The sequence below is a fragment of the Vanessa cardui genome, chromosome 2 (assembly GCF_905220365.1).
Source record: "Vanessa cardui chromosome 2, ilVanCard2.1, whole genome shotgun sequence".
NCBI lineage: Eukaryota > Metazoa > Arthropoda > Insecta > Lepidoptera > Nymphalidae > Vanessa > Vanessa cardui.
In genome coordinates this window covers 2,570,412-2,593,109 of record NC_061124.1, presented here as the reverse complement: position 1 = coordinate 2,593,109, position 22,698 = coordinate 2,570,412, and the positions used below count along the sequence as shown (strand labels likewise).

Genomic DNA, 22,698 nt, shown 5'->3' with positions numbered 1-22,698 from the left:
GATAATTCCAAAAAATAGATTACTTGTTTATCTATTCTTACAAATCTATCTTTGAGATAACAAATATAATTCATATAGGCTTTTATTAAGTAAATTTGAAGCATCATTTTACAAAATAAAATAACGACCGGTTCGTAAAGTAGATTCTACCAGGACGAACCGGTGAGGAACTTACAAGTTACTGTTTTTAATCAATCCGATTACATCGGTATTTTAATTATATGCAATTAAATTTATACATCCTGCATGAAAATTAACAAATACTAACTCCGGAGCATTTTTTGTTATCCTATTAAGTTATCGAGAATAACGCCTTATTCGACTTTTTAAGTCTTAAAATGATCATTATTTTTACATAAGACATCTATCTCATTGTCTAACCAATTGTTTAGTAAAAAATAGTAAAACAGTTGTCTCTCTCTCTCTATCTCTTTCTTTCAAATATGAAATCAAGGATGACAGTAAGAGAAATCAAAGTTTAACTGAACACCGTTTATAAGTGAGGACGTAAGTGTAACATTTTTGCCTTCGTAATTGTATGTTTGATAATAATGACTTAATGTACGTGTCACACCTCTAATGTCGTGCATTGAGGCCAGTGTAGGGCTATCTACAACACCTACGATCTGTGATGACCAGCCTTCAACTTACGATCAGCTGATGTCATGCTATGCTATCAAGTGTTTACTTAACACTTGGGCCGTCAAATACTTGATGAGGCCCAGGTTGTAGTAGTAACTTGGAAACGTTAAACGTATATTTACGCGAAGATCGCACAATCGTAAGATGATTATTGCAATATTATTTAAAAAAAATGACTTAAGTTTTTAGAGGATAAATTTTATAAAATGTATTTATTATAAACAAGATTTAAGTTGATGTCTAAAATTAGTCATTAATAACGCCCAATATCACCTAAATTTCATTCTATGATTTAAGATTATAAAGTATTATTTATAAGTTATATAATCATTGGTCGTTTTTAAAGTGAGCCTCGATATGTTGCTCGATTAGCTTCTTAAACGAGCGTGTCAGTGCAACCGTGAATGTTTAAGGGATATTAGATAAAAGGAATAAACTAAAAGCTAAAATTTATGTCCCACACACGAGTAGTATCGAGACCAATCAGCTGACCGTGTGATTCAGTGATTTGGTTCGCGCATTTTAATAAGCATTGTGGAATTTTCAGTATAAAACCGAATGTTCTTTTTTACCTGTTCAGAGAAGTTCAACGCACCGATCAGCTGAGTCAAAAAGTTTCTTTATTTTATTAACCACGTGTTGTGTTCGATAATTTTCCGACAATGTTGTGCAATGACTGTGTTGTTTAGACTCGTTCACTGGAACATAAGCGATTCAATACAACTCGTAAATGACGTTCGTTTGATAGGTTTAAAAAAATGTTCCGTCTCGTTCTCCGAAATGTCAAATCAATGATGTCGGAACGAGAAAAGTAAATTATCTCCGAAAAAACGTTTAAAAGTAGGGTATAAATTTAATGCAATCGAAGCATGAAAAATATGATTTAATCACCTTATTTAAGAAGAAAGTTCGTATTATTCAATGTTACTTTAAGTGATCGGATCACTTTACACGGAGATAATTCGTAACAGATATAAATGCATCAATCAGCTGGTTCGTGATGTCACTGGTTTAACATTACGTGCCATTTTGGGGTTCTCTTTTTTTGCACGACGTGGTCTTACATGTTAAGACAGGATTTTTCGTTTGACCAGCCTTCACCTTGACTCTTGACTAAGATCAGCTGATTCGCTCACAATAATACGAGTTTATATGCATAGCTTATAATATATGATTCATTTGTTTTATCATGTCATCGCTGGTCCATTGAAATTATTCGAGTTGGATATTTGAATACCATTAGCTATCATTTCGACTGTGCCTAGTCTGGAATGTGTTGCTAGATTTTTTATTAATCATTTAATAGTCCGTACGCTTTTTAATATGAATGTAATCGTTGGATCGAGATATGAAATAATTCAAGGAATCGTATGTGTATAAAATAATTACGAACTAGTTGATGGTCTAGTGCAGTGATTCCCAAAGTGGTCCAGGTGAAACCCCAGGGGAGCATTTTTGCTCTTTATACAACATATATAAGCATAGTTATATTACCTTATAATTTTTTTCTTGTAATTCTATTCTTTTAATAAGTAAAGTGTTAGAAAATGTACTATTTTTCGTTTTTACTTTACCTGTTAGAATATAGGGACAGAACTCAGAGGCGACACAGTTTTTAAGTTTTTAGCGACTTTAAGAATGTGGTAGAAATGCAGCAGGAGGGGGTCCACCAAAACAAATAAAATTTTGCGAGAAAAATAAGTTTGGGAACTACTGGTCTAGTGCATTTTTTGCTTGATAACTCAGAGACCCATATACGTTATGACGCTTTTAATACATAGTAATAAATTAACGTTTATCGTTTATTTTATACGATAATTTTGATAAAACAGCGATTTGAATAAGTTGAACAACACGAAAATAAACTTTCTAAAGTTAATAAGCGTGATTTTTAGGTAAGTCGAGAGGAATGGACTCGGGAGTCACTGAAGCGTGTATAACAGTGAATATAATTACAGTAAATGTAAACAGATAAGTTATATTTCAGAAACGAAAGCGGTTCTTTTATGAGGCCTAAAGGTTAGCACTCGGCGACAGTCTCTATAATCACAGACTTAGCACCTAACTGTTAGCAATTACATGTGTACACATAAACCCATGTAGCTCTGTTTGAGTTGTCAACAGAACTGGCCTCAATGCGAGGCCAATTGAACTACTACTGAATCCATACTTCGGTATATCACGATATCTTAAACAGAAGCCGTTCCATTATCAATGTTTGTATAATGTGTATATGTTATAGATAAATATCTACGACTACTCGCGATTCGACTAGTTCTTTTCCTGTAACATTTTTTCTTCAATGTATTTTTTGATAGCAAAAAGCGACTCGCGTATTGTGTATACGTTTGGTTGACGACACAAATGTTGGCTTTGTGTTACATGCTTACATAACCGGATGATAGATGATCTAGATGTCAATAATCTTGGTGTGTCTTTATATGTAATTTCTGGACCTTTTTTTCTCACTTAAGTACTCGCTTTTGACGCCAGAGAATGAGCATAAATCAGTTGTCAACGTATAGAATCTAGGCCGAGTGTAAACAACGTTTCGTAATCAATTGATGTCGTATTAGGTATTACCTTTCTGACATCATCAACCGTTGCTAATACCGTCTGAACTTTGACAAGTCCAAAGTTGTTCCTGTCACGATTATAAACGCCTCGCTCACTCGTTATTAATATACAAGATATATGATTGTTGTCATCGTATCGGTAATCAATAGCAAAAACGTAGGATGTGTTTTATTATTATTGCCTTAAAATGGACAAAAAGCATTTCTACGCAAAAAGTCAGTGTATCGATCACGAACACGACTATGACTTAAGTAATCAACCACGTTTTTGGTTCAATGCACTCACGAAATTAAATTTTACTGAATGCCTAAAACCGTGACGACGATTTCATTTATACAAACACTATCTGCAACACAAGCACGAATTATTTATTCATTTGATGTTTTTCGAATGTGCTCACATTAGCTTAGTATGTTGATTGTCAGTGTTTTATCGCTGTGTTATATTGATTCTATTATATTTACACATTTCAAATTAGCTTCGAGGTACTCGATCGTCGTGTATGCTTAGGTTAAAGAAGTGTTTTCGTTTGGCTTTTATAAATTACGTCTCAGGTATAGTGTTGGTTTTAATTAAACAATGTTACAGCACATGTTTCCGCTTTAAAATGAGGTGGTTTAATAGCTAAGCCTGACAATAGCGAAGGTTCGACGAACTCTATTTAGGTCCCTTCTATATTTTCCGTTTTTCACGTCGCCAGTGTTCGACTAGTTACGCTTGTTATGTATTGAAGCCTTTTATGTTTGTGAAACAGTGTAACAGCTAAAGTTTAACAATTGTATTGGAACTAAGTAAGAGGTAATTTTAAAGGTTCGGTCTTCGCATACGTTGATTAGTGGCACGTATTTAACATAACTATGTAATTAACACGACGGCAAAAAGTACCTTGCTCTTTTTCTATTCTGTGTAGAATTTGCATTCGAAACCGTTGGTACTTTAAAATGTAAATTATTCTTACAATATGATTCAAAAGTTCTTGTGGAAAACTTAGGTAAAGTGTAAATTTTCGTTTTGTTGGTCAAAAATAAATGGAAAGAACATTTTATGTTTGCAGGTAACTTAATTTATTTGTCTTAGAGATTTAGCAGAGTCTCTTCTAAATAACGTGCTTCGAGTATTGTTATTATTCAGTAGCCGAGTTTAATTTCTGTCGCAGTAAATTTACTCGGCGTAAGGAATTTAAATTTCAAAGGTAGTTCATCAAGTTGGATCCGCAAAAGACTTGTTTATTCGGCAAACTGCATGCGATAACGTGTGATACACATCGGCCACTCGTATATGTTTATTCATACTTTGCAGTTCATGAGGGAATTTCGAAATTGTCCTTTTTATGCAATTATTTTTAGTACGTAAAGTTGTTTTGTTACCAAATTATGTATAGCCGCGAGCTTTACTCGCGCGTCGCTTACTTTAAAGGCATTTTTATTTCAATTATAATCTTTTTTTTCATAGTCTTATTAATTTCATTATACAGGTTTCTTTAATTAATACGGTCCAGATCGTATCGAGTACTTCAATTGTACATTGAATTGAATCTTTGTAGACAGTTCATGATTAAACACCCACATCATTAAAACGTTTTTCAATAAAGTCCATATGAATTCGTTTTGTTTTAAATCTGATTAAGTTAATACGCCGTGTAGATGCACACTGATATTTTATAATTACACGTCGATACTAATAATTCGTATATTTCGGTAATAATTTATGCAAATCTATGATAGATTTACTTGCTAATAAATATTTTTCATTAGTTAATTATTTTATGAATATCAACTTCATATCATGTGTTGTAGTTTTTATACTTCGAGATCGAACATGTCATTGACCTCTTAAATGTCTATTTTATATACGTAATAATATAAATTTGTGTGGTTTTTTTTTCTATGCGTTAACGCAGCGGTGAAGGGAAAATTACAAAATGGACGCTAATCCATGTTGCAAGATGCTTATTTCGTAATAAATTTTAGTAATGACTGTACTCTATCACTATAATGTATAATAGGCTTTAATCGCAAGACATTTTTAAAGTTATTTAATCTCGAGTGAGTCAATTCTTAAAATGCAATTGTCGAAGACCTCAACAATAGTCCGTGTATAGTCCGGGCGTCGATAAGGTGAAATAGAACGATAAGCGATGCATTTTAAAAACAATCGGAACTACTGTAGCCGATATTTAATGACAGGCCTCGTTTGAGTGGTCCTAATAGTCTGATAACTAAGGTTAAGGAACTTTCCTTGAGGGAATGCACGATGATTCAAGATGCATTAACCGAGCCGCTTGCAATGCGCTCGTTGCTTTGAATACCGTTATTGACCTAGCATTCGAGCTAGGCATTATAGCTAGATATTTTACTGGAACTAGCTTCGTGGTAGGACTCCTTGCATTCCATTTAAAATCTCTGTATAGGGCTGCGTTTGAATATATACTTCTAATTTATACTTCTCTCGATTACTATAGAATTTAAAGGCAAAAGTTGAAAGTAATATATCAAACGTGTAGTTGAAATCAGTTTTGCAGAAGCAATTAATACTGTTAATGATAAAAGACTAAGTTTGACCATCGGTTCGCAAACCTTTTAAGTAAATATATTTAGTAAGCAGAATAAATCGCGGCTTGCGTTTAAAGGAGTGATAACGATTTAGACTGATTACCAGCCTTCCTGGCGTAATTTTTACAATCTCAACGTTGCCTTAAAAGTTTGTTGAATGAGAAATTCTGTAATCATTTATGGAATTAGATTAAGGAATTGTAATAAAACTGCAGTAATAAAACCACTATAATATAAACCATTATATTTTACTTTATATTTAATTAAAAATTGAACATGGCTCGGGTAAGATATTGCGAGTTTTAATGGGGGTATTAAGATAGCCATAAATCGCACACAAGCAACGCGGAACTTTAAAGACATAACCGATAATATATTGTAGAAAGTATAGGCTTATACGAGAATTCCTAGATAACAAGTACTTAGAAACTACGTTGGAGCAGAAAGCAATATCGATAAACCGTCGAGCAAAAGATTTATAAAAGTAATGGCCTTTAAAATACTGGAAAAAGTCTTGAGCATATTATATCTTTTACATAATTATTATTTATAATAAGATATCTATAATCTAATTTGAATTTAATTTAGACTGATTCTAGAAATATCACACGTCGCTATGTGTAATTCCTTTAGTGAACGCTAGTGCATACTATGAAATTGTAAAGGCATACTGCAATTTAGTATTTAGGTCATGTAATCGAGTACCTAATGGCTCGGTTGCCGGCTTACAATGACATTTGTAAAACGTTGGATATTATATCATTAACCCTATTTCTCTCATATCCTCATTGTGAATGATGGTGATTGCTTTCTCTTCTATAAGACAGACGTTAATTTCCATTTCATCGGCTAACTTATAAATCCGTTGGCCCATAAAGAGTGTCGAAAGCAAGAGTAATTTTTCAAAGGAATGTTGGTAGTTCTTGAGGAAATTGCGTGCGGTTCTCTCGAAGGTGTACTTTTTGTTTGTATTTTTAATTAGTGCCTTTCCTTTGAGTTGTGACAGACATCCCTAATCTCGAAGCCACTTAAAGTAAACATTCGTCCATTTGCATCCGCCAGCATCCAGGAGCGGGGCGAATGAACCAATTAGTTATCTTGTTTATATTAAACAAAGTTCAAAGAGCCCTTGAGAAGAAAGTAATTATTTATAGTATTAGTTCAATTTATTTGCCATCAATAATTTTAGTATTTTAAAATATAGCCTAATGGTTTAAAATAAAACAACATTATTTTTATTTTGCTTATGTTTTTATGAAATATTCCTTGCTTAAAAATACTTGCGCAATATTTTATAACTAAACGCACCTAGCTTCAGTATTTACTTCGGCCGTACAATGTCTGTTTAAACGCTAACTCTGAACTAGGTTCATTTGCATTGTTTCTCGTTCGATTTTCAACTGTATCGTTAAATATTTGTATTTTAACGTTTCGTTGTAACTTTTTTTCACCTGTTACAAGAATGTTACGATAACCGGAGTGCATGACACACTTTTTTTCTGGAGTCTATAGATAGTGATAACCATTACGAGTGTTTTAGTAGTTTCTCTTATCACATACCTACCTCGCAAACCCTTTTGTCGTCAGGTGTTTATTGATATCAACTTACGAACGCTTTCAATGATTTCTTATGACGACATTTATTTCCGGTTAATATTGAATGTTAAGTCAACAGTATTTAAATATGCATTAGAAAACTTTATTTATTACCAAACATTATGTTCTTTATTTTTCGATTAAAATCAGGGAACTGTAACTGTTACTCTGTATGTTTCATCATTTGTTTGATTGGTTTCATTTATTTTAAATTATTTAAACGTGGTTAAAGATTGGTAGGTATCGAAATTTGGACCAATTCGCGATAAATTGGATGTGGGCAGCATTGTAGGTGGAGGCCTTGCAAAAGGCGGTTAGAATTAGACGATTAGATTCATAAATAAACCAAGGAAAGTAGCCTTTATAACCATCACCATTCAGCGTACATTCGCGTCCGATAGGATGTCGACGAATTTGGCGTTGGTCTGAATTAATTGACTGTTCGTTTGTCACGTACCCCACCAAATACGTACAAAGTGTATCGTCGACGCACCTTGTATGGGCGCTGCTCAGGAAGGAAATTGTGTGATTGTGTTTTTATATTAGTTTAGCTTTTGACTGATGTCTGTTGCTCGGTCGCTTAAAATTGAAATGCAATTTCGGTTCGCATTTCCGAAGTTCCGACGTCCGGTATCGAGCAATGAACCTGTTATAGAAATAGTATCTATTCCTATTTGCTTCATGTGAACGGTTTTCGGCGGATACTGCTTAAAACTAAATTATAGATATTTTAGAGGAAATGGAAAATTTAGCTGATTTTTTAGTATTCGCGTTATAAATTTGTCCTAATTGTGTCTTGAATACTAACCGACATAACGTATAAATTATTTTAGTATGAGATACGAGGATGTATAAGAATTGTATGTGGAAATTTTAATTGAAAATTCTAAGAAGCATGATTGTCGAGTCGATTAACATTTAATACTTCGTGAAACTACACGACCAACTTATTTATATTGCAAGTATAGGTATATGAATATCTAATAGAAGATAAGTGGTCTCGGCCAGTACGACACAGCGTGGTCCCTTCAAGCTACTAAGACTGAGCGTAATCATTATAACGAGATCTGAGAGACTTATATTATCTACCATTTAAATTTAGTTTATTTCTTCTATATTTTTATTTCTTTTATTTTTTACTGCATCGCCGTTTCTATTAAAATTATCTTTGTTTTTTTTTTTTTTTATTTGGTAACTGTTATATCCTCCTTACTTGGATTAGTTTTTGCGTTGTTATGTTTAGCTAAAATTTTAGTATTGTCTTAGAGTTTAAATTTATATTATAAACGCAGTCTTTATCATTGACTGCGGTCGTTTTCGAGCGAAGTGTGAATCACGACTAGCAATATTCTTCGTTAGCAACTGTGTTGAATTGCCTGCAGCTTTGCATTCTCATTGTGAGAAATTGTGTAGCGTACCTTTAAACCTATCTAAGAATCTTCATTCTATGGAGCCGATGTCTATACGTATATTAATTGTTGCATTTGATTAATCAAGTTCAATCTCCTTACAAATATTATGCCTCTTTTTTAATTTCGTTGTATATTATCTTAATTTCACCTTTCACTTGTGTGCTATTGAGTTTTCTGGAAAATTTTAAAAATGTCTCAGAAGGTTTTTGTTTAATAATGTTTTATTATAAATTTAAGTCTGAAATCGTTACTTAATCTAATTATTTTGTACTGTAATTTACTAGTACAGTTTTGGCGTAGTATATTTTTGTTGTTTATGCAAGTATTTCCAACTACATATATATTTATTGCATCATTGCAACTAATTTATGTTTGTTATTAACCTTTTTGTATTTTGATTATATTGTTTACGTGTTTTTAATTAATTTTGGTTTAAAATAAATTCGATATTGTATTTAAGTGAATTATTTCCTTGTAATACCTAAATTGTTGATCCAACTACGACGTTTTCAAGTGAGTCACCTCCGAAGTGCATAAGTTCTACAAATGAATCACAAACGGTAATAACCAAAGTTTACGCGATGATGAGATGTACGATTTAGAAAAAAATATTTTTGGCAATGTCTCCCGGGTTGTCGGAAATCTGGGACATGATTTTGCGTCTTCAAGTTATTCATAATTATATCTATAATTAATAATTGTCACATCTAATACGCGTTTCATCATTCACTTTATCTTTATGATAATTTATGGATACAAGTTTGTCTGCTAAGATTTTGTTCGTATTTAGATTTTTATTTTAAACGAAATATGTATGATTAACGAGTAGTTCGTATTTACGTTATTGTTTTCGTGGTTGTTAATTTGTTAAGATATTAATTTCATCAATAATATTTTGTTAATCGATTTTTTGATATTAACAAATTTCTTTATTTTAGTGGCAAATAAGTCATTTTCTACCATTTGAAGGAAGTTTTGGTTTCTGTTTTAATTACTTAATGTTATGTTAAACTTCGATTATTGCCGCTAATTATATTATTATTTTTAATACAATACTGTAAAGGGTTAATAAAATAAAATGTATTAAAGAAGTTTATCGTACAAATTAAATTTTAAATGAATTGCGACATTTTATATTTTTAAATAGTTACATAATTTCTCGAAGATTATAATAAATTAAGTAGTGATTTAAAAATATCACCTTTACTAATAAATAAATCTAAGATCGTCGAAATGTCTAAATGTTTAGAATTATTTCGGCAATGAATCACCCGCACGCGCCCATATGGCTCTGACAAGCCACGATGTACTGTGCGCGTGCGCATAGAGCTATTTATGGATTCGTTACCGCCGCAACAGACAAAACCCATAATTTGATTGTTGGGTGGCATTTACCTGGAAAAGTTTTTGTTACAGTAATTTTAGATTTATAGTATTTTCATGTTGTTATTGTAATATTATGTTTTGGTATTAAGTCTACCGGCGGTTGAAGTGGATTAAAGTTAATTTATCTTTTGTGGGCCAAAAATGGTAATAAAATTTAAATCAGCTGAGAAAATGGTCATACTTTAAGCACATTTTAAATCTTTAAAGTAAATAATTGAATTAAAGAAATTGTATTCGACCAATCGGCGGCGTTTGAAACGAATTCGGTATGAAGTATGAAAGTATATTCACACCGCAAATTAAAATGCTTCTTGCTGCGGCACTTTTTATCCAAACAAAAAACCAACAAAACAAAAATGCACCAGATAGCATTTCGGGCTGTTGTCAGAAATACGGATGCGTGTTTCAATAAATAATACTTTATTTATTGAGAGTTCTTTGTATTGTACTCTCGGCTTAATTTCGCCTCTTTAATCTTACCTTTTCACTAATAAAAAACATTATCTAAGTAATTAATCATAACACCTGAGTCGTTGAGTGATCGCAGATAATTTTTAACTTCTCATTGTTTCGGTATTATGTAATCATTATTTTCATTAATCATTACGTTGCTTGATTTGAAAATGTTCATTTTTATTTTCTCCTTTTCAGCAATACGTCGTGGCACAGAGAACCAGCCAGCTAAGAAACCTCGCAGCGATGGCGGTAACGATGGAGCTGGAGGCGGTCGAGACCATCTAGCGTATGGATGCCTACTACGGAACGAGCTCCTTGGTGCTCAAATCGAAGAATTAAGAGGTCCACCGACAAATTGTGGCGAAAGTAACAGAGCTGCGCTGGGCGCTGTTCAACTGGCTTCAGCAGCAAGGGCGGCATTGGCGTACTCACCGCCAGTCTTCAGGTTCCGAGCACCCGTACACAGTGCTGAGGTGAGTTCTATAGACGATACTTAATTACCCAACAAAGATTTTATAAAGTGCTCAATCTATATCATCTATATTACTATTATAAATGTGAAAGTAACTCTGTGTGTCTTGTTGAAATTTGGTATGAAACAAACTTTAACTCCAAGAAAGGACGTAAGCTACTTTTTACCTAACCTAAACAAAAACGCGAATGAAGCCGAGGGCGACTACTAGCAATATAAATATTTAGGACAAATTTTTGAAAGGGCTCGTTAGTATTTCAAAACGAGTGCTCCATTAACAGACCGCATGGGAATCAAGTTATGTTTGAAATACCTTTTTCGGTCAAAAATTTGAATTCTCCAAGTCCAGGTAAATGCATATCTATACTTAGAATATTTTAATTTGAATTGTACAAAAAAGTATGGCCGGCGATTAAATTGCTTACATTATATCCAGTCTTAAAAGTATATATTTAATTATCCTCATGATTTAAGATAATATTTTTATTTTCACTTTTATGTCGTCCTTCTAATGTGTCTGATACTGTCCGAATATTTTACAAACCGACTGTCATAAAGTAAAGGACTCTGATCGGAATCCGGGTTCCGTTTCAGTGAAACTTTAAAGCGATTAACTTCTTCGTCACATAAATAAGATTTGCCTTCTAAATAAGACTAAACTAATATATTTATTTTGGGCTCAGATAAAATGTCTAAAGCTTTTAATGAATTATAATTATATAAATAACACACCACTTAGTGCTAATTTCGAAAGTCTTCAACTTAGAAATGGAATATTCTAAATGAAATAAAAATACGGTACTTCTATACTTAATTGCACGTTTAATTAGTGTCTTCGTCTTAAAAACCAATATCAATATGTGATATCTTTATATTTGGCTGTGTCTAATTGCAGCGAATTTTTTATTTGCCAACAATAAAAGGTAATTAAAGAATAAAGGGTAATTAGTGTTTTTTTAATGTTTGTTTTTTAGTCTTCGGAACATAAAATTTTTTGTGCATTTTTGATTTATGCTTTTATGCAGATCATGAAGTGGTGTGGACGATAAATTTCGTTAGGTTGACTGCGAAAGATCCAATGCCTCGACACGACAATATTTATGAACACATCATCGTGATATATTTAAAAACGTATCTTTTCTTTGGATCATGATGAGTTATTTAGAAAACTATAATTGACGATCATTGTCCTCTGCAAATCGTTTTGTTTTGGTACCTCTTGATTTGAGTTCGCTATAAAACGCGTCCGTAAATTCTAAATATAAAAATTGTTTTTTTTTTTCTGTTATAAGCTCGGAATTTTGGGATTTTATTATTACAAAATTACAATTTTCCAGTTATAGTGCTTATACAAAATATTATTTTGACCCAGTAATTTTTCATGATGTCCAAGAATCACTCGTGATCCAAGTTTTAAGGCTCCGAAGTGACTTCGAGGTGAGTTCACCGATACATTTAAATGGGCTATTATGTCACGTAAACTTGCCCATCTAATGGTGATGCGATCTCGATGTGACAGTATCTTTGGTAATTTCGAAGTAACAAAAAAAAAAAAAAACTTTTAAGACACCAAGGTTACGAATTTTTATTACAGGGTCAAGTCATTTGACGATTTTGTCAAGTTGTGTTTTGCGTTGATTTAAAATCGTGTAAAGTTTTTGTCCTAAAATAAAGAATACCTTTATTTTTAGCACACAAATATCATTAATTTTCTATCATTATTTTTTTAGAGGCCATCAAAGTTTTAAATAAACATATTTCATGTAAAGCAGCGTGATCCACATTCATGCCCTACCTTTTATAAGGTACGATAGCGATTCTTAATTTATATGTCCATTGATTTTTTGAAATTAGTGTTAGTGAAATTCGAAACTTTTAGGATCCATTTCGAGTTATAGGCATGATGTCGTAAATGTTGATTAGTACCATTCGAAAACCCCGAACGCCAGAAAATATTTAGTATATGCTGTTTAGATGTTGTCGTTTTTTATTATTTTGAGCCTTTTGAGAATTCGGAGATACGTAAATATTGCGGATTAAACATACGTCGAGGCAACGACCTACATCAGAGGATAGGTTTACCATTGGTAAAATAAAAAGTACGGTTTATTTAATTCCTTTTTTTGAATAAAAAAATATGTATTTGATAATTTTTGGAAATCGTACAAATTTGCATTAAACAAGCGCTGTATTTGCATCGTTTAAAACGGCGTTTCGGCCTTAAATACGTACTTGTGCCGAGTGTTATTACGATGAAATCGTTGAATGTGTCGGTGCCCTTTGTAATAACAATCCAATTATCGAATGTCACTCCTTTATGAGGTAACGTGTGCGTTCAAGTCAGTAAACGTAAACTTTGCCCCCTCGGTAGCGAGTCGTAACGCGTACATTTTCTTATACGTTTTTGTCTCGTAATTATTTATGCAAATCTGAGACGCCTCGCTGCGACTATGCCAGCTTAAACTTACGCAAGTTAAGTTTCTTTTGTTATAAAGTTTAGAAATAAAACAAGAAAACGTGTCGTCGTTTACAATTTTATTTTGCTGTTTTGGAAACTGTTTCTGGTTTACCATAGTTTAATAAATAGTAATCCGTGTGAAAAATGTTCACGGAAACGAGATGGCGTGTGAAGAATTTTATGTATATTACACAGTTCGCAAACGTTCTGGGAAGGATATTCACTTCTCACACGATTTTAGAATACGCTTCAGTGATTTTGGTACACGGTCAAACGGATAGGTTCAAATAAATTATCAATTTTTTAATGCTTCAAAATCGACGATGGTCATAACCGTATGCAAAAACTCGACGATTGAATATTCATTACACTCGACGTAAGCTGTAATGTACACATAGCGAATAAACATAGCAGCATCATATTTTAAGTGTGAAGTAAACGAGTCGGTCGATAGAAAGGAACGTTGGCTAGTGTCCTCTTGCAAAAATACCTTTGTGTGTCAATTATCGCGTTTAGCGCTATAGTGACAATGAACGTATGCTAATGATAACCGTCTATGTTTTTTGTTATGTTTCGTATTAAATGCAAATTTGAATATATATTTTTTTATTTTTTTTTTTCGTTGGTACCTAAAATTTTATTGGTTGTGCATCTTTTTTCACCGGCCATTACGTTCGATACAATGCCATTGTTTTTTTCCTCTCGCATAATTCCTGTCCCGTCATTTGTCTGTCCGACTGACATCACTCAGCGGTGACAACGACCTAAAATAAATTATTAAAATTTTACGGTCAAACCTTTTAGAATATATAATTTTGCATGTTATTTGTGTACGTTCGTTTTTCGATTCATAAACAAATATAGGTTTCGAGTGCAAAATAATTATGTATATCCGTCACGAGAGACGAGATTATTTGTTCAGCTGAGTGTGTTTTTAAATATTTGAATTTTTTTTTGTACTTTAAATCTGTTTACTTACACAATTGCTTTGTCTGCTCACTGAATTTTAGCTTCTTCTAGTAAACAAATAAACATTTTTTTTTTTTAATAAAAAATATCATTAATGATTCCATTCTTTCAGTGTTGCCATGGTCATATTAACTGATAATTAACTTTATATCTGTGCTCAGTATAATTTCTGCTAGTCTCAATTTATGTACATTAGTGACTAGTCAGTGGCGTTGATTGCCATTCACGATTTGGTCAAGATTGCTCACGTTTATAACCTCGCTGTCAACGGGTGGTTCTGTAGGAAAAAAATCACCAAAAAAAGTAATGTAGGTAGGTACATCTTCTTTACTCGGGTGAGAGGTCAACTAATGTTCTAAAACGTATTAATTTAAAAATGTGTTATTGAAATTCATTAAATAACATGTCAGATCTCTACCTATTTAAGACGTCTCCAAAAAAAAGATTAACGACTACATCATTCGTTTAATTTAAAATTTAATCGATGTATCTCTAATGAACTTCATCTCTGGTTGATGATAGAGGCACTTTAGCGCTCTTGTAAATGCATACTTTGACGATAATTACATGTGTTAGTGTATTTAAGTTTATTTCATTTAAATCTACGTAAACGAATTTATGTCATATCTTTATGCTAGATGTCGCCCGCGGCTTCTCTTAAGGGTATTGGTTGTCATGTGCTAGGCAAAAAAATGAAGCCAAGGAGTTCCAAGTTTGCTACAACCGCTGAACCAAATTTCATGAAATTCGGTTCAGCGGTTTGGTCGTGAGAGACAGACAGACAGACAGTCAGAGTTACTTCCACATTTATAATATTAAATATATATGTATAGTAGAACAATGATTTAAAATTAAAACATTCAAATTAAATACTATTTCGGCTCTGTTCCTTTTGTTGGGCTTAGACGTTAGAAAAAATGTTCAAGCATGCTTCATACCAAATTTCATCAAACTCGGCTCAGAGTTTCGGGATTTATAAAACACCCAGACGAAGTCTTTCACATTTATAATATACAAAAATCAATATAAACTTTATTCAAGTGGGCTTTTTCAAGCACTTTTGAATTGTCATTTAACAATTAAGTGAAGCTACCACCGGTTCGAAAAGTAGATTCTACCTAGAAGAACCAGCAAGAAACTCAATAGTTACTCTATTTCAACATTTAAAATATACAACCATATTAGTTAAATACAATTATATATGTATGTAATGTATCCTGCCTGGAAGTCAAAAGGTATTAGTATAGAAAACATAGAACGCTTTATAAATCCACTTTATCATATGTCATGTACAAAAAAACGATCAAAAATATTCATGACAAGTCTAGATTTGTTCTATGGGTACCACCCACTGGATTATACGCGCATTGCTTTTGAATACAAAATTCGTTTCTTACGTGAATGCATTGACAGTGACTCAATTCCAAATGCGTCTCCATATAAATTCTAATCGGCGCTTTGTATAAATGTAAATTTTTCGGCCACCGTTGAATTTCGTATCGACTGCATGCATTACAATTGTAAAAATTTTTTGGCGCATTTTTATTCCCCTTTGTCAAATGAAACAATGTGACATTTTAATGTTTACTCGTCTTTATTACGTGTTGCAAAATTAATTCTTTCCAATCATATAAATGTCGTTTGTTAATATGTTCGTGAAGGTATTTGAAGGATTATAAAATAAGTTGTTATTAATCTTTAGACTTCTCATTTAACGAATTTTATTGTTTCGAGATTCGAACTGCACGCTGCAAATTCTGATACTTGATATTCTGCAGAATGTCTTACTATGTGCACAGTTTTTCAGTCATGCTCTACTATATTGTGCATGTAATATACATATAAACCTTCCTCTTGAATAGTACTATTCATTAAAAAAAATCCCCATTAAAATCCGTTGTGCAATTTTCAAGATCTAAGCAATACATAGGGACAGACAGCGGTAGGTGACTTTTTTTTCAAACTATGTAATGAAGAATCATTTTATAATAACTAAAATGATGAACAATAAACAAGCCGCTATAAATTTGTGACCTTCAAAAATACACTCTATCAGCATTCATTGAATTCACATACTACAGGGTTTTGGAGCTGGTGCAGCGATCGTATTGCGCCATCTTTTCAGGGAGCTCTCATATATATAAAATGTATATGGTCGTTATTTTTTATGCAGAAGCGTAACTTAGTTAGTGCGTAAAAAAAACTCCTTATGTATTCACCACGTGCCCATTTTTTATATTATCTGTTCACCTGACAAGTTGGCGGGGTAAAGCACCTCTCGGTAAAAAAAAAATGAAGTACGTTCGATGCAATCTTCAACAATTATCTTAGACGATTTACTTTTATGTTTTAATCACTATAAAATTATTATGACGGAAATGGGAATTATAAGGACGCAAAATCGAAGGAGGTTTTAAGTGATATTCCCATAGCAATTCATGAAATCAATTATCCGAGTGCGCCTGCTTCGTTACCGTCTGCAATTATATTATAGTGCCCACCGTATTGGGTAATGTGCAGGCGCGTCGAATCTGCACGTCTCGGTTTATCTAATGCTTTTTGCTTCAAGACCTTGAACGGATAAAAGTCTAGACGCTTTGCAATTTACAAATTTTGCGCTTGCGCATTTCAATGATGCGTGCGATCCTAGGGTTCATTGGTCCGTTTGTATTAAAGTCGCGGGTGTATCTTTTTTATCACCGGTAAGAGTTGGACGTATCCGTGATTAAAATTTTCAACGCACGATATGTAAATTGTGACGTATCATTTCACTCGTGCAAAAATTATCTAGAACGTAGCCTGAATTGTTTTTTAATGTAAATTTTAAAATAGGGATCGATTGATCAACTAGTTGTTTTAATTTGATGTGTTCACGCTACGGCTGATTTATTGTCCGTATCCTCCGGGACAAGATTTTAATGTTCCCAGTGAAATTGATTTTAGACTTAATAGTTTCGCAAAAGGACGCAAAAAAAGCTAGCCGGGTTTAACTGCTACTACTCACGTGAATTAATCATTTATTCGTATGATTGAGTTTATTAAAATCGTAACCCAGCATCAATTAGTTAATGGCTATTAAATATAGTAATTATATAAATAACTTCACAATAATTCAATCTGCAAAGCGTTACTAAGAAATGTTTATGGTGTACGATAAAAACTTGTATGATGTACGATAGTGATAATACTCATTTGTTCATCGTACGCTGCGCTGTGTTTTCGGCAAAGGCGACTCACGCAGCAAGATATAAAGTTGAGTCTAGACTCGCGGTCATTGGCAGGGGATGAATTGTAACTTTTGCAGCGTTTGATTCTACAAATGCATTTTTTCTTTTTATTCTCTACCAGAGACCATGTAATCGTTTTCTTTGTTGTTTTTGAGACGATAGGCAAGCTGCTGTTGTGTTTTTACTATCTAGATCATGTTTTAGATTGTCCGTTTATTAAAGCAGAGTCACGGTTTCGATTCATTCTACGGGCTGCTCCTTCTAATTTCCGAGACGTCTCAGTCTGTCGACTCGGTTTCTCGTTAATTATATCGAAACTTTTTTTTTCCTATATGCCCACTGGTGTTCGTACCTCGTGGCCTTGGCTGTTCGATGTCATTTACTGACATGTAAGTGGCTCTTTGTGATTTTTTGCCATATAACAATGATCGAAAGTCCACTGATTGACATTTACAAGTCACTAATCACCATGCAGATGTCCTGTGTTATCTGATACATAGTACGTATGTATTACCTAATATGACAAAGTCGTTGACTGACATCGCGCGGCGGGGAACGTTTCGTACAATACAATACTTTATTGGCCGTTCGTTAGGTATTATGTTTAATCTGAACCTAAAGGCCTTTGATATTTTAGGTATCAGACTAGATGTTCGTTTGGTTCTATTGTTATTTCGATGTTGCAAAAAGAAATGAAAAATTGAATCGCAATCACATTTACTACCACCCACGTGTTCTGTGACTCGCGGTGTGTCGGTGTTATATAATAGTTTTTTAAACGGTTTTATTAGTTTCATTTTTGACTTATCTTGTGTGTGATTATATCTCAAAAATATTTAAATAATATTCTAATTTAGTTTTAAAATTTTCATAAACTTAGCTCCTGTGTCATCAGCTACAGGTTTGGTCAGAAGTGGCCGACGGTGCTCGCTTGGTTTATTTACAGAATCAACACCTACCGGTAACTGAGGGTATTTCGCGAGAGGCATCTACTTGGCCTTAATTTTTTTTCCTACTATGTACACAATTGCTTGTTTGCCGAGGCTTTTGCGATCGAGGCCCGGTAGGGTTACGTTTATTTACACAGTTAAGTCAATTGAATCGGTATATTGAGTCAAATCCACGACACCATTTTTAAATTAGCCGGACTTTTAACTTACCGCAATGCCATTAAAGATTTACCTTCAATTTCTTATGTTGAGTATAAAACGATAATGGTCACGTATGGATAACATATTTGTAAATTTATTGTGCGAATTTTGTTATTAAGATGACTCATTATAATGGCGCTAAATTCAGATGAGTTCCGGGTCTGGATAAGTTTTATATTTGTATTCTCTTCACACTGGGTCGACTGAAAGGGGACTACGTTTTTCAACGGTAGCATAATTTTTTATTATTGCGCATCCAACGTGACCTGTTTACGGATCCGTTCAGGTCACAAAATCTGCCATTCATTTATAGTACCAATCAATCTGTTATCTAAGATCTAGTCACTACATGGTATATTTCTAGCTTTTTATGCGTCTGCTGTCTGAGGTTAATAAACTTGGATTCTGATTGCTCATTCATCTTACATCATTGTGGTTTGCGTTATATTGAAATTTTTCTTTTACCTTTTTCTTAAGACGCTGTCATGTCATTAAATGTAATAAGTATATTACAATATTAACTTCTTAATTCACTATCGTGTTTTGTATTGTCTTGGTAATTGACAATTATTTAATATGGCTCCGTCGGTTTAACATCGTCAGTTCGCATGAGTTAAATTGTCATAGTTATGTTTGCTGAAATAATGCATAGTAAATACATAGTAAACTAAATTTAGGTATCGATTCAAATATTCTGTTTGCATAATGATGACATTTTATTCATCGTCTACGATGACATTTTACAAGATACCGTTCTTTTTTTCACCTATTGCTCATATTTTATTCAAATGTATATCAACTCAATATTTTAACGCATAAATTGCAATAAAATGTATATTAAATACTTTTTCTCATAGAAGTATGAACTCTTAAAATAAAAAAAAACTTTAGGTTATTTTAAGTTGTTATAAGGAGTTCTCAAATGTGAATTTTTTGATGCATTTAAAGCAGACTTCTATTAGGTCGATGTCCATTAAATGGCGTATCGTTTTCTGATCTATTGTCCGGTGCCTCTATCTATTCCCTCTGAATAACGCAATTGTGCGTAGAGGAAATAGGCAATTGCTGAATCTATACATTATCTACGACCGCAGCACAACACAATGATGGCTACCGTCACGCCATTTCAGATTTATATAATTTAAATTATCATTTTATTACCAAATTAACAACTAACCACCTCGATATAAAGTGCAGGATGTTAGTGATTATTGCTTTTTTTGTACATAGGAGCACTTGATAAATCGTCGAATCTCTGCAACGCGTACAAGCGAGTTAGGTAAAAATAATATTTTTTTTATTACAAGATGACGTGACTCAAAATATTTTATTAATGTGCTTCAAGCGTTTCGACAGCAATTTTTATTTTATAATTATACAAAAAATATAACTCATCCAATCAAAATAGCATTAGTATTCGAAATTATTGAAGAGGTCAACTCCGTAGCAATGCCAGTAAGAAATAATAATCCGGATTAGTTATGCGTTACTTAAATATATGTACAGATGGTTTTTTTAATGTCTCGTTGGTTCTTCTTCGATATTCGTTTAATGTTCTAATATATCATCGGATTTTGTTTAAAAAAATCACCGTATCCAAATATAAGTTTAATTTTAAGTATCTAATAAGATATAATCTCCGTGAGACGTAATTTTGTAATAAGCAAAATAGCCAAGCTTTGTCGTCCTCTCTTAATTCGTTATCCTCGTGAATCTCAGCTGACGGAACGTTCGCGTGTTATTTTAAAACCAGTTGCAATTTCCCACAGGCAATTTTCGGCTTACATAATATAATAATATGCATTCGTTTTCGGCCACATACCAAGGCCAGTGTGTCGACGACCATTCGGGGGCGGGGCGTTTGCTAAGTCAATATCTCCTTAAGTGGCAGTTGTAAATTAATCATCATGCACACTATGCACTTTCATTCTTATTTCAGTATTCCCGTTACTTTTTCATTCATATCTATTCTCGATAGTATTTGATTTTATATATCGCGTGTGATTTAATTTGAAATGAGCAAATAATTTAAATTCGGAACAATAACGGTTAAGGTTACGATATCTGTAGTACTACGTGTAAATCCCTTTCTTTATCAACAATATTTATTGTAAGCGTGCTCAAGTCTCGTGTTTTTGTGTCAGCGTCTCATGTTTTTTTGTTTGAAGTGGGTGTCACAAACCCAGTTATATTTCCATTTGAATCGCATTAATGTGTATGCAAAGGCGGCAGGACGTATCTTTTTCGTATATAACGCTTTGAACGCAGTGTTACCACACAGTGTTACTTCAAATAATATCACCCACGCTATTTAATTTTAATTCAACTTTAAAATTATTATTCGCACAAAATAATACTCATTGTTATACCAACCTACGTTAAATCCCACGAAATTTTTTTATGCCTTCTGAAGCATCTAGATTACTCAGGAGGTATAATAAAACTGGTTGATGGTCGTGATTATTGCCATGAGTTTACTCGAAATGTGCACTTTTTTGCAGTAAATTATTTAGAATTTTTATAATGCCTGTTAGTGCTATGATATCCATTAAAGTTTTAACGTTCTTCTAGGATAATTGTATATTTAATATCCTCGTCGTGTTGCTTCGTTTTCAATGAATAACTAGATTGAGTAGGACAGTTTTTAGCTACGTGGTAACAGGTCGAGCTCTTACACGAGATCGATCATATAAGAAAATGAATAGAATTTTGGTGATGATTAATTGAAAGATTCGTGTGAAAAAAAAAATCGCTGACAAATCGAAACGCTATCGAATGTGCTGAGTTTAATTTTGTTACGTTTGTTTTTTCAGTCGTTTTTTTGATCGCGATTCGCACAAAAGGCAACGGGTAGCCGAACCTTTCAAGGACTCGCGTTCCGCTCCAGGAGGTTTCTAGGCGATTTCCCCATTTGGGCCTCTAAAATTTCACTACCTACTTCGTTTTATAAATAAATTGCCGGTAATGATTCGTCTTACGTAACACCTCAGAATAATATACCTACTTAACTCGAGAGTTACAATTTAGTAACACTAATGAACATCGCACTCGAATTTTTATGTTTTTTTTTTTTGTAGTTGTATGTTACCGCTCCTCACTGGCACGGCGTTGAAATTAGTTGATTCAATTTGTCAGTAGTTTTTGTGCTGTTATTGTTTTCTGTGCTGCGAACTGCCAGAGCATTTGTCTTTTTTATTACCCACGAGCCTAATGAGTGCAGCATCATTTGTTACTTTGGCACCGATTCTAACGCCTCCCGTGGACGCTTGCTCTCCTTTGAATGCTTTGTACTTTGTTACAACAAATCTTTGTCCAACCTCAGCGCTCGTTCGATGGTAGTTGTGAACTTAATTTAGAAATATACGTCTATTATTCTGTTCGTCGTATCTTGATGAGTTTCTCTGTGTCTATAATGAGATGTCAAGATACTATTAACTATTTAGTTTTTTATTTTTATTTTTTATTATATCAGCAATAAAGTTTATTTTTATTATTTTTTGTCGACCTGCACGTTTCTAAGCGTCGATGAAAGATTCGCTAAGTAGTTAAAGATTTCGATTAAATTTAATTTATTTCCTCGTCCGTTTATTTTATTGCCTTTCAAGTTGTCGAATATTGATTGAATTACAAACAGCTCGGGTCTCGCGTCATCTCGTTTTGCAATTTTAGTTTTGGCCGTTCTACTTGATATGTACGTTGTATAAAATTTGAACGAATTCGTGTAATAAATGTCTACGGACGATAAAAAGGAGGTACGATATATTTTTTTTCTGCACTGAAGTATTAAATCAAGCGGTCCA

The 22,698-nt window shown here is 33.2% G+C and overlaps 1 protein-coding gene across 1 annotated transcript in view; it reads left to right on the top strand.

Annotated features, from left to right (window-relative positions):
• The window catches only part of LOC124536927 (fizzy-related protein homolog), a 47,443-nt gene that overhangs the window by 10,013 nt on the left and 14,732 nt on the right, over positions 1-22,698 (top strand). The window contains exon 2 of the mRNA XM_047113598.1: positions 10,817-11,094. Within this exon, the coding sequence (XP_046969554.1) occupies positions 10,817-11,094 (278 nt within the window). The remainder of the gene's footprint in view (positions 1-10,816; positions 11,095-22,698) is intronic.